Source organism: Mustela erminea, chromosome 3 (genome assembly GCF_009829155.1).
Source record: "Mustela erminea isolate mMusErm1 chromosome 3, mMusErm1.Pri, whole genome shotgun sequence".
Lineage (NCBI taxonomy): Eukaryota > Metazoa > Chordata > Mammalia > Carnivora > Mustelidae > Mustela > Mustela erminea.
The window spans coordinates 159,485,979-159,498,065 of record NC_045616.1 but is presented as its reverse complement, the minus strand read 5'-3'; the positions used below and the strand labels follow the sequence as shown (position 1 = coordinate 159,498,065).

General features: G+C 53.4%; 1 protein-coding gene across 4 annotated transcripts in view; it reads left to right on the top strand.

Moving 5' to 3' along the window:
• Positions 1-11,716, top strand: part of TENT4A (terminal nucleotidyltransferase 4A) — a 45,424-nt gene extending 33,708 nt beyond the window's left edge. For 3 of the 4 annotated variants that reach the window (XM_032337807.1, XM_032337803.1, XM_032337808.1), the window contains 7 exons: positions 2,158-2,371; positions 4,348-4,474; positions 5,649-5,749; positions 6,886-7,058; positions 7,412-7,570; positions 9,441-9,605; positions 11,050-11,716. In XM_032337807.1, coding sequence (XP_032193698.1) covers positions 2,158-2,371; positions 4,348-4,474; positions 5,649-5,749; positions 6,886-7,058; positions 7,412-7,570; positions 9,441-9,605; positions 11,050-11,244 — 1,134 coding nt within the window. In that variant the 3' untranslated portion in view covers positions 11,245-11,716. The remainder of the gene's footprint in view (positions 1-2,157; positions 2,372-4,347; positions 4,475-5,648; positions 5,750-6,885; positions 7,059-7,411; positions 7,571-9,440; positions 9,606-11,049) is intronic. The other variant, XM_032337806.1, reaches the window with a different exon arrangement.
• The last annotated feature ends 371 nt before the right edge of the window (positions 11,717-12,087 follow it).

The window sequence follows — 12,087 nt, the reverse complement described above, 5'->3', positions numbered from 1 at the left end:
CAGCTCATTGTCATAGTTGATTGCACAGTTTGAGGGGGGCAGGCTCTCCTCGTCCCGTTCGTCAGGCTCACGCCGGTCTGAACTTGAGGACACTGTCCATGGAGAGACTTTCATGTCTTGATGGACAATAAAAAACTGATTTTCTTGGTTACTGACTGTGATTTATGAAAAATTTGTTTCAGAAAAAAAATTAGGAAACACATATGGTAAAAAAAAAATTGCTGAGGAGAGAGCCTTTCTTTTCAGATTGACAAGACATAAATATTTTGTCTCAAATTTTATGTTGTCCTTATTTTATTGAGTACCGTGGGACAACCTGTCAATAGAAAAACCTATCTAGAAGTATTAAATGCTGTGATGTTGATACTTACTTGACATATAAAATAGTTTCATTTAATATATGTATACACTTACTTACATGTTAGTTACTTAACATATAAAATAGTTTCTGAGTTAATGGAAACCTTAACCCCATTTATATTTTCTTGAATGAAGGATATTCTGTTTTTCATGAAATCTTTCCTGTATATTCTAGCTGTTTCTCCACGTTTGTCATTAATTTTGTATTTGTGATTGTGCTTAGGGTTTTATGTCCAAATTCAGCTCTCTTTCCCGTTAATACTGCTGATGGAGGTCGCGGTCACGCCGCCTCATTATTTTGACTTCTGTGGCGCATATTTGCCAGAAATACTGGAGGAATAGTGAAAACAGAATCCCCGCACCTGTTTTCTTACAATTTAATCACATTGCTTTGCCTTCCGTGTTTTCCTCCATGATGCTACCCTTGGAGACATGCTTCCCTAATTTTTGGATATTTTCTTTTGAACTAAATATTTCTTCATGTTTTTCCTGATTTGAATTATTTCAGTAGCCTTGTTATGCCTGCCCCTTGTTTCTATGGTGCTGGGCACTGGCCTCAGTGCCTCCTGTGTCCTTACCCCATGGGGTCCTGGCAGCAGTCCCATGACCCCACGGAAGCTCCCACGCAGAGTGGCTGGCTGGCTCGCCCCTCGGTGCCTGGCCTGTCCTGCCTTAGAGCTGTGCCTGTCGTGGCGTCTGAGTGCCTTTCTTGACTCACTGAGGTAAGAGGGCCCAGCCTTGCACCGGCCAGCTCTCGGGTGTTTGACTAGAAGGCAAAAGTGAGAATACTGTCCTGCCCGAGCAGATCCTCAGAAGCCACAGTGCTTGTGGACCCTAGAAATACTGGTGAGCGTCAGGAGGTGCCTCTCCTCAGGGCGTTGTGAGTTGTAAGTTCTCAGCCCTCCTGCTTCCGTCAGGAGCTGTGATTTCCCCTGGATGTGACCGTCAGTATCCAGACCTGCGCTGTCCGTTAGACCTTCCCATGCCTCTGGCGTGTCCTGGGTCTGCACAGGCCAGCAGGGACCCCAAGCCACACGTGCCGACTGAGCGCTTGTCCTGTGGCCAGCCAACTAAGTGTTTAATTAATTTGTTTTAATTAACTTAAGTAGAAATAGCCACCCATGGCTGTGGCTGTCCTCATGGGCTGCACAGGTCTGCACTGTGGGCCTCTTGGGTCAGGACGATGTCCGCAGACAGAGGCCGATGTTCAGAACAGGTCCATTACCTGCTTGAAGAAAACGTGGCACTGAACTGGGGCCGGCACTAATCAGTGTGACAAGCAGGGATGTAAATTTGGTGTGAATATGATGACACAATCCTCATCACCTGTCCACAGTTAAAAATTAATCTCTCCTCTCCGGCACACTGACACCGGTCAGTCTCATACTGCCCTCTGTGGGTTGTCTTGAATAATGGGATTAAGGTTAGAACCTATAACATGATGTCTAGTTGACTCTAAATTGTGGAGAATACGGTCTGCTTAGTGATCCATTTTGGGTGACTTGTTAGTCAGAGGTCTGTGTCAGTAGGAAGACCCTCAATGGATGATGAGTTTCAGAGAATTAAAATGTAATAAAAAATCCAGATTAGAGGTTTTCTTTCTTTCCAGCACTGTGTACTAAGGCCTTCAGGCTGCGCGGGGGCCTCCGGGTGTCGCCCGGAGCGCCCGCAAGGACGCGGTGAGTGAGCAGGCGGCGCTGGGCTGTGTCCTTGCCGAGCCATGAGGTAGCGGACCTCGCTGCATGCAGTCTTCAGAAAGTGACTTGAGTCCAAATGTGGGGTCTGTTGCTTTTCCAGTTGCATCCGAGAATCGATGCCCGGAGAGCCGATGAAAACCTTGGAATGCTTCTTGTAGAGTTTTTTGAACTCTATGGAAGAAATTTTAATTACTTGAAAACTGGTATTAGAATAAAAGAAGGAGGTGCCTATATCGCCAAAGAAGAGATCATGAAAGCCATGACCAGTGGGTACAGACCGTCGATGCTGTGCATTGAGGACCCTCTGCTGCCTGGTAAGGGTGCCTTGCTCCTCACTGGCTGTGAGCCGGGGGCCTGGCTGGCGGCCGGCGCAAGGGAGGGAAGCCGGTGTCTGCGATTCCCAAGCCAAGGTTCCTCTGCCTCGGTGCGTGTTCCCGCTGTCCTGACAGTTAATGGGACACCTTCGGAAGTGTCTTAATGTCTTCTGGTTCACTTCTTATAAAGTTGGAATGTGTTTATGTTCTGTAATTTACCAGAAAAATGTAGAAAATAAAAGTTAAGGAATAAAAGTTTATTTTTTCTGATTAGGAAGGTATTTGTTACATTTCATCATAAACCACTCACTTCCAAAAAGTATATCACAGAAAAGCAAAGTAGACCACAGTCCCCTTCCATTCTGATGTGCATTTCTCCATTTTTTTCCTACATGGATATTAATATTTATTGCAGTCTTGTTAGTTAAATGGATCATGTAATACATACAGTTTTGCGACTTGTGTTTTTAATTCAGAACAGCTTCTAGATCCCCTCCGTGTGTGTGGATGGCATGTTCTATTGTGCGAATTGCTGCATTGGCCGTCCCGAGGTGGTGTCTGGTTTCCCTAGTTCTACTCCCAGGAGCATAACGAAGGGCACGCCTTCCGCCTTCATTAGGGTTGGTCTTTATAATCCTCGCTGCTCCGATAGATCCATGCAACATACATGTGCCTTGAGTTTGCATTTCTTTTTTTTTTTTAAGATTTTATTTATTTATTTGACAAGAGATCACAAGCAGTCAGAGAGGCAGGCAGAGAGGGGGGAAGCAGGCTTCCTGCTGAGCAGAGAGCCCGACGCGGGACTCAGTCCCAGAACCCTGAGACCATGACCTGAGCTGAAGGCAGAGTCTCAGCCCACTGAGCCACCCAGCTGCCCCAAGTTTGCATTTCTTTAATGATGAGTGAGGAGAAGCAAATATTTATCTAGTCCACAAATACTTATTGAGCATCTAGTATGTGAGACACTGTTGTTACTGTTGGTGATGACGTCAGTGACAGGTGACAAAAAGTGGTGGAGACCTTCCGCCCCAGGTGCACTGCACCTGTCTTCCTGTTGTGCACATTCACATGCTTTGTCCGTGTGTCTGCCCGGCTGTGTCCCTAGTGACTTTGTGGGATCCTGCCTCTTTTCCATTGTCATGCTCCGCTTTTTTTTGCCCAAGTTTGTCCCTTGCATCTGTATTTGGTGTTTTTTGTTATTCCGTTTCTATATATATTTTTAATGTGCTTAAATTTAATGGATTTTTTTGTTTGTTTCATTTCATGGCTGCTGGAGTATGAAATTCACTTCTTAAGAATCTTGTGGCAGGAAACTACTGAGGGTCCTGTTGTTCACAAGTAGCAGGACCGACGGATGTTTTTTCAGTCTGGCTTTTCCCAGCAGCAGAGGAACGTATTTTCACATCCGTTTGTCTGTGTTTGATCAGTTAAATTACAGGGATTCCAGTGTCTTCAGTGTCTGTTTAAATGTACTTGAAAAACGAAAGCCCACGTTATCACTGGATTATAGTGTCAGACCTGGAAAAGAGAAAATTCCAGTCCTCAGAATGGCTTCTAGAACATTCTGCTTCCTTGAATTGTGAAGAATGAGTTCATGTGAATTAAAATCCCAAACTGTGCTGTTATTAAACGTTCCTTGACTGGGGTTCACTTGGTGACTGCAGTGACGGTGGCTTCATCCGATCTGCCACCCATCTGGTCCCAAGGAGGCCTCGTGCGTTCTGCCCTGAAGGATTCTCTTCCTGCAGGTCCGGCGGGTGCTGACTGAGCTGCAGGGTGCCCGGGCCAGGGGCCCGCTGCAGTGCACGCCCTGTCGGCACGGCTGCACTAGGACTGAGGCTGCTGCCTTGGCTCTCTCGTGTGGTCAGGGAGTGTGTCCATGGCCAGGGCCCACTGCAGAAGAACTGGGACGATCACACAGGTCTGGACGAAGGGCCTGGTGTCTGCAGGGTCTCACAGCTGCCTTTCTGTCTCAGGAAACGACGTTGGCCGCAGCTCATACGGGGCCATGCAGGTGAAGCAGGTGTTCGACTACGCCTACATTGTCCTCAGTCACGCCGTGTCGCCCCTCGCGAGGTCCTATCCCAACAGAGACTCGGAAAGGTAATGCAGGTCATGTGTCGCTACCTGGGCTCACAGCCCGGGTGGCCTGGCAGCTGCCTGCCTCCGCCTCTGTGCGGGGGGGGGGGGGCGCTGCCTCTGTGCGGCGGGGGCGCTGCCTCTGTGCGGGGGGGGGGGCGGGGGCGCTTCCTCTGTGCGGCGGGGGCGCTGCCGGCCTCGGTTGTTGGCCTCCATGAGGGTTATGGATGGGTGCGCCATTCATAGTACATTTTGTGTACATCCTACTATGTAGGCGTAGAATGTGTATACCAGTACGCACCATTCTGGGACATTCTAGTAGAACTTGCGATGACCGGTGAGGAGGGCCGCGTTTGGTTCATCCGTGGTTGAGCACTGAAAAGTTCTTACTTGGGGGTTGTCCGCCATTTCTTCAGGGCATTTTATTTTGGGGAAATGATTTCTGGCCTTTTCCCACTTTGGAATGTGACGCTTTTTCTTCAGGTTGTTCTCAAAACGCACATGATGAGCTTAAAGGGAGAGTACACATGGGTCCGCGCTCTCCCCCGCCCGCCCCCCACCGCCCCGCGTCTCTCCTGCAGACCAGCCCCTCATTCTGCGTTTGAGCTCACTTGTGCAGTGTGCACTTTTATTGGCAGTGAGAAATCCTTGCAGAGTGGCTGGGAGGTGGCGGGGTTGGCGGGCGGAGGGAGGGAGTGAGGGCCCGTGGAAAGGAGGAAGAGGAAGATGGTGGCGAGAGGCGGCGGGCGCTGTGCAGCACGGGGATCCCGGCACTCGCACTCACCGCCTTTCGGTGGGTTCTGTGCCTCTGCCTACTCAGCGGGGCTTTCCGGCAGGGCTCTGTGCCGGGTGTCCGCAGTCTCGGCACCGTCTGCTGGTACCAGACCTTCGTGGGTGCTGGGCGGGGTTGGGGGGTGCTCTCCTGCTCATGGCAGGGTTGAAGCCATCTTCTGTAGTAGCCGGCTCTAGGCTCAAGGACATCTGTGTAAGGGAACCCACTTTTTCTGTAGTGTGATCTCAGAGGGCACTTGGGCTCCGGCATCAGAAATCAGAACACAATTTGTAAAATTATTTTGGCTTTCTTATTTTTTGTTGACAAAGTGATATGTTGTTGAAAATATAAAAGAGCTGGTCAGAAGGGCTTGTGGGTTCTGCAGCCGCTCTGCAGCACGTTGGTTCCCCCGCTGTCCCTCTGCAGTACTCTAGGAAGAATCATCAAAGTGACCCAGGAGGTGATCGACTACCGGCGGTGGATCAAGGAGAAGTGGGGCGGCAAGGCCCCCCCGGCACCTGAGCCGGGTGAGAGCTCGTCCGGCCGCGCTACTCTTGAGCTTCTGATGCCTTGACGCGGGAGTGTCTTTCTGTCCCTCGGAGTGTCTTTCTGTCCCTCGGAGTGTCTTTCTGTCCCTCGGAGTGTCTTTCTATCCCTCGGAGTGTCTTTCTGTCCCTCGGTGCTCATTGTTCCCTCTAAGGAAAGGCCTCGTCTTCCGTAAGCGTTTCTAGCTGGGAGATTTAGAGCAGTGGGAATATAGTGCCTGCCCTGCACGGACCTTTAAAGTTTCCTGTAGTAACTGCATTAAAAATGTGAAAAGAAACAGGTGAAATTCCTTTTCCTATTGCATTTTATTTAGCATAGAATTGAAAATAGTAACATTTCTTTCTTTTTTTTTTTTTTTTAATATTTTATTTATTTGACAGACAGAGATCACAAGTAGGCAGAGAGAAAGGAGGAAGCAGGTTCCCCACTGAGCAGAGAGAGCCTGATGTGGGGCTCAATCCCAGAACCCTGAGACCATGACCTGAGCCGAAAGCAGAGGCTTAGCCCACTGAGCCACCCAGGTGCCCCCGAAATAGTAACATTTCAACATGGAGTCTGCATAAAGAGTCTTGGAGCGATTCCACCCCCCCCGGGCTGGTGCTGTGCCCATGACACCCGGTGTGCACAGCGCTCCCTGCCCCAGCCTCCCCAGAGACGTGTACCCTGCTGCAGAGTCCCTAAGATTTACAGTTGAAAACTGTTTACACATCCAGGTTGTTCTAGACATATCTCAAGGTTGTCTAATAACTGAAAGAAGTACAATTTTTTTTTTAAAGATTTTATTTATTTATTTGACAGAGAGAGATCACAAGTAGGCAGAGAGAGAGAGGGGGAAGCAGGCTCCCTGCCGAGCAGAGAGTCCAATGCGGGGCTCGATCTCAGGACCCTGAGATCATGACCTGAGCTGAAGGCAGAGGCTTAACCCACTGAGCCACCCAGGTGCCCCAAGAAGTACAATTTTTAAAATTAAGTAAATTAGGTAAATCAGAAATCAGTTTGGGAGTCTTGTTAGCAACGTGTCCAGGCTCGGTGGCCCCTGTGGCTGGAGGCTGTCTGGCGGGGTGTGCGGGACTGTCCTCTTAGCAAGTGGCTCAGCTGGGCTGTGTTGTTCCCACAGACAACAGAATTAAGATAAAAGAGCGAGTAAGTGCTTGCGACGGGGATCCGCCCCAGCGCCGGGACCCGGAGTCCCCCTTCAGCCAGCGCCTGACCTTGTCTCTGCCCAGCCCCCAGCTGCTCTCGTCCGGCTCTTCCGCCTCCTCAGTGTCTTCACTTTCCGGGAGTGACATCGTGAGTGTGCCCTTGGGGAGCGTCCGTCGCAGGGTGCGTAACCTCCCCTCCGGGTGTGTCTGTGCAGCCCCCCAGACAGCACCGAGGGGCCCCTGCTCCGCCACGAGCCTCTGCCGGCCGTCGGGGACCCCATCCTTGCCTCTCACACAGCTGTAGCGACTCCCTGGGAGAGCGTTTTAGAGCTTGCATGGGGTGACGCGCTGAAGTGAGGGGTCTGTCCCGTGTTCCCTGAGGGAACTTGGTGGGAGGGCGTCTCAGTGGCTCGGGCCATGTGCTCGTGCCCTTCTGTGGCAGCGTCATGAGGAAGCAGCACAACTCTCTACGGTTGTCCCTGTTGTTTTTCCTACTCCAAGGACTCGGACACGCCGCCCTGCACAACACCCAGCGTTTACCAGTTCAGTCTGCAAGCGCCGACGCCCCTGCTGGCTGGTCTCCCCACCGCCTTGCCCATGCCAAGCGGCAAGCCTCAGTCCGCCACTTCCAGAACGCTGGTCATGACAACTAACACTCAGGTATGCGGCGCGCCGATGCCCTTCCTCCAGACGGGCCCCTGGGGACCGCGTCTGAGCTGGTGCAGGTGCTCTGGGGGCGCCTGGTACCATAGAATTAGAGACAGATCTTCGGAAATCTTTAGAAGGTACATTCCTATCTCGTAGGGCATCCTTGTCCTTCGTGGACAGATCAAATTAACTCCTGTCATTCTCTAGAAGACTGTGTCCTTGAGGACCACCCTGTGCAGTGTTTGTGCCAGGGGGGCTCGTGGCTCTCGAGCACTGGGGGTCTTCAGACAAGGTCCGGGTTGAGCATCTTTCTGAAAATGACTGATACCATGCCCGAGACTGTGGTCCTTGGGGCCACGTCAGTTGGATTCTGGTACTACCTGCCCCACGCCCCTGGCAGGAAAGGACCACCGTCCTGCTTCCTCTCAGAGTGTCTACATTTATACTGTCAAGAAGTTTACACTAAGACTTTGACTTCCTCAAGTTATTATTAGACAGTATATAGAATATGTCCTCTGTTCTTTTTTTTCAACTTAGATGAAATTAGAAGCCTGAAAGATAATTTAAAAAATATTAAGTGTGGTATCCATAGTTAAACATAATTGAACATGTATGTGTAAAAACCTGTGTTAATTCACCTGTGAAGGAAGGTCATCTCTGCGGTGTGGGTTGTAATTTGAGCAGAGAGAGATGTGGGCGCTGGCAGACCTGCAGATTCCTGTCTGTCATCGGGCTCTGCCCTGGGAGGGCCTTCTCACGGGGCTCCCGGGCCTTGGGGATGGTGTCAGTCCTGCGTGAGCCTAACGCTGGAGCCCGGGGCAGTGGTCTCCCTGATGCTGTGTGTGTGGTTCTGGCTGGTCACAGGCCGCTGCTGGCACCCTGGTCCCCTCTGTCACTTTGCTAACAGCGGGTGAGGCTGAAGCTAAGATCATTTACATCATAAGCCAAGGCTCAAGGCCCACTTTCTTGTTTTGTTTCTAATCTGTAAACTTGGCTTCTAGTGGAGCAGCTCAGTACACGCCCGCCGTGCATATCACCGGCACTCTGTCCCTGGGAGTTTGCGGACGACAGAGTGCCCCGCTCGGGGTGACATGGGCCCCGAGAGCCAGGGGCATGAGTCCAGCCGACCCAAGCGTTGGCTCTTCCCAGGGACACGGGCTCCCGGGTGAGGGAAGACCCCGCCGAGGAGAGAGCCTGCTGCATGGGCTCCAGCCCCCCGTGTGTGGGCTCTGTCGCCCCCATAGAGCAGCGCCCGGGAGACCCCAGCTCCCGCTCCATCCACTGCTGTTGGGGTGGCGCCGCAGCCAGTCTCTGAGAGGGCAGATGCGTGGGGCTCCTCGGGGTGAGCTGTGCAGGTCCCGGAGGTCTGAGAGAGCTTCGCACCGGCACCCCTGCCCGCGGGCTCCGTGATGCAGAAAGACAGGCAGTCCCGGGGCCGGAGGGATGGGAGGCAGGGAGGGACCAGCCTTCCGCGGCACCCATCTGCGGGCTGGAAACCCTCCACGGGCCATTGCCTCGACGGGTGTCCGGCCTCCCGTCCTGGGTTGCGGGTGGGGCTGCGTTTCCGCTCTGTCCGGAGACCAGAGGCAGGTGTTACTCTTAGGACTGATCTGTTGAGCTGTGGCTTGGTCTTCGTGATGAACGAGACTTTACGACTCGCGTCACTGGACCTGCTCTCTGTTGGAGTGCCGTTGCAGGGTGTGGAATGCTTCTGATGCAAAACAGATGCCTTTAACTTAGAGGAAGACACAGACTCTGTGAATGAGCCTGTTTGCAAATGGCCGTTCCAAAGCAGCACCCTCCCTTCAGGGGCTCAGCACGAAAACCGCTGACCTCTGTTGGCCTGGGGCCTCATGGATGCCTCTGGTCTTTCTGTTCCTAGACCAGGTTTACGATACCTCCACCGACCCTGGGGGTGGCCCCCGTCCCTTGCAGACAAGTCAGCGTTGAAGGAACTCCGGCGTTGAAAGCTGTTCACCACATGTCTTCCCCGGCCATTCCGTCCGCGTCTCCCAACCCGCTCTCAAGCCCTCACCTGTATCACAAGGTAGGCCTCCCGCCTGGCCCGGGCCCGGTGTCCACAGCCCAGGGCTTCCTGCTCTCTCCGCCAGAGATGGGGCTCCACAGAGATGTGATTTAAAACGGAATTTGTTCAGCTTCCTGTTTGTTTTTCTTTGTGGTGAATGAAACTTTAAAAGTTATTTTCAAATATAGTTTAAGCATGTGTCTTCCTTTTCCACTGAATTAACTTCCATGCCAAACACCTGGCTGATACGTCAGGAACAGATGCTGGTGGGACCCGTGGCGCGGTGCCGCCCGGCCTGTGTGGCTTCACCGGCTTCTTCTTTGTGTTGGGCGCCCGGGGCAAGGGCCCTGCATGGGGTCTGCTTTCTTGGTTCCAGCGGGGCCCCGTGAATGCATCTGCTGGTGCCCTTGTGGCTTCTCTAAATCCAGAGTCTGCACACAAGCAACCGTTCTGGAGTAGGAAAACAGGTTGTTAGCTCATTCCCTGTGCCCTTGAAGGGCCGGAGTGTTTCTGAGAGCTGTGGCCATGTTTGCCTGTAGGAGTCAGGTGCAGTGACTGAAGGTGAATTGTGTCCCCTTGGGCTCTGACGACACTGGGGCCACTGACCTCGATGACTGTCGCCCATTTCTCTGTTGCTTATCTGATTGTATTTTGTCGGTAAGTTTTTAATGTTTAGGGGTTGGCTCTCTGAAGCTGTCATTAAGGCCAGATTGTTGTGTTCATTTGGAGCTAAGTCAGGGAACTTTCCTCCTTGGATTCACCCCTCGGGTCACAATGGGGTTTTCAGGGCACCCCGGGCGTCTCCCGCTGGCCTGCTGGAAGGACGGGCACGAGAGAACTCCTTGAAGGGGAAAGCACCTTCCTTAATGCATTTTGGCTTTCCCGCACAACCCCCCCTGCTGCTTGTTTGCTCTGCACCCTTCCCGAAAGCGGCCGTGTTCTCCTGGTGGGCTTCGCGCCAGGCCGCGGGTAGAGCAGCAGCCTGAGTGCCCGCCTGGCATGTGCGGCGTCCCTCCCGCGGGAGCCGGAGTGCGGCCGGCTGGGCGTGAACTCCTGCGTGTGTCTGCACGACGTCAGAGCTGAAGCGGGGAAGATAACGTTCTGTGCCCACACAGGACCAGTTGGGAGTGTGACGCTCACGGCTTCAGATGCGAGAGTGTGGATGCGCTCTGAGCCGGCCGGGTCGCTAAGTGGGCGCGGTACTGTCTGCTAGGTGTAGCGGTCCCTGTGACCCTGCAAGCTTGGGGCTCTGCGCTCCTTCCTCCTTCCGTCCCCGGGACACTGCACGTGGCAGTCGGGTGCAGCCCTTGTGCGCGCTCACCGTCCACGGGCCTGGTGGGTGGGGGGGTTGGAGGGCGCAGCTGGGGCACATGGAGGCGTGCTGCCCCCGACCGAGCCCCCCAGCAGCGGCGTCTGGAGTCTCCAGGGCAGCCGCCCATGCTGCCGTCCCTCTCTGTCTCTCCAGCAGCACAGCGGCATGAAGCTGTCCCTGAAAGGCTCCCACAACCACAGCCAGGGCGGCACGTACAGCTCTGTGGGCAGTGGAGGCGTGCGGCCCCCCGTAGGCAACCGAGGACACCACCAGTACAACCGCACCGGCTGGAGGAGGAAAAAACACACGCACACGAGGGACAGCCTGCCCGTCAGTCTGAGCAGATAATAGCCCCTGATGGCGCCTCCCGCCCCCCCCTCCCCTCGGCCTCGGCGCCCAGCCGGGAACTGAGACCAGCATCCAGCACGTCGGCCCGGGCCCTTCGGACCGCCCGCCGCTGACCACTCTGCATGTCCCTCGTGTGGTGGTCACGTCCATCTGAAAGAACAGCTCCTTGTGCTCATCTGTGAAGCCTTATTAAGCGTGGACGCTGTGTCTGCCTTCCCGGGACGCTTCTCCTTCAGGGCCGGAGCAGGTCTGGACCGGGACCTGTGGTACCGGCGGCCGGTCCGGGTCCGTTGTGGTTGGGGTGTGGCCAGGGCACGTCCGCCAGAGGAGCAGAGGTCAGCCCCCGTTCTCGCTCCTTCCCCAGGGGGTCGGGTTGGGAGGTCGCCATTGTGTCACTGCCCTCACGTTTTGTTTTCAAATTTCAGAACTGTTTTTCTATGTAAATATTGAAAACTTATGATTTGTGCAATAACTCAGATATTTTTATTTAATTCATATTTTCACATAAGTTATATTTAAGGGAGGAGGTTTTTTAAACAAGCTTAGGTCCTTTCCCGAGTCGCATTTTCTAAGTTGGGTTCATCGTGTCGGCTGGTTGTCTGAGGAGCACCGCTACCAACACCGCGAGGGAGGGGCTCGGGGTTTCTTTCTGTGTTTTTCTTTTGGTCAGACACGAGGCCTCTCTGTTCGTGGCGGGGGAGTCGAGCAGCCCCGCGCTTCCCTGCAGGGGCTCGGCTCCCAGGCCTTCTGACCAGCTGCCCGCCGGCCCTGCCGTCCGGCCTGTCTGTCGTCTCGCTCTGACCGCAGACCTTTAACATTTTGGTTTTCGGTTCTTTTCAAGTA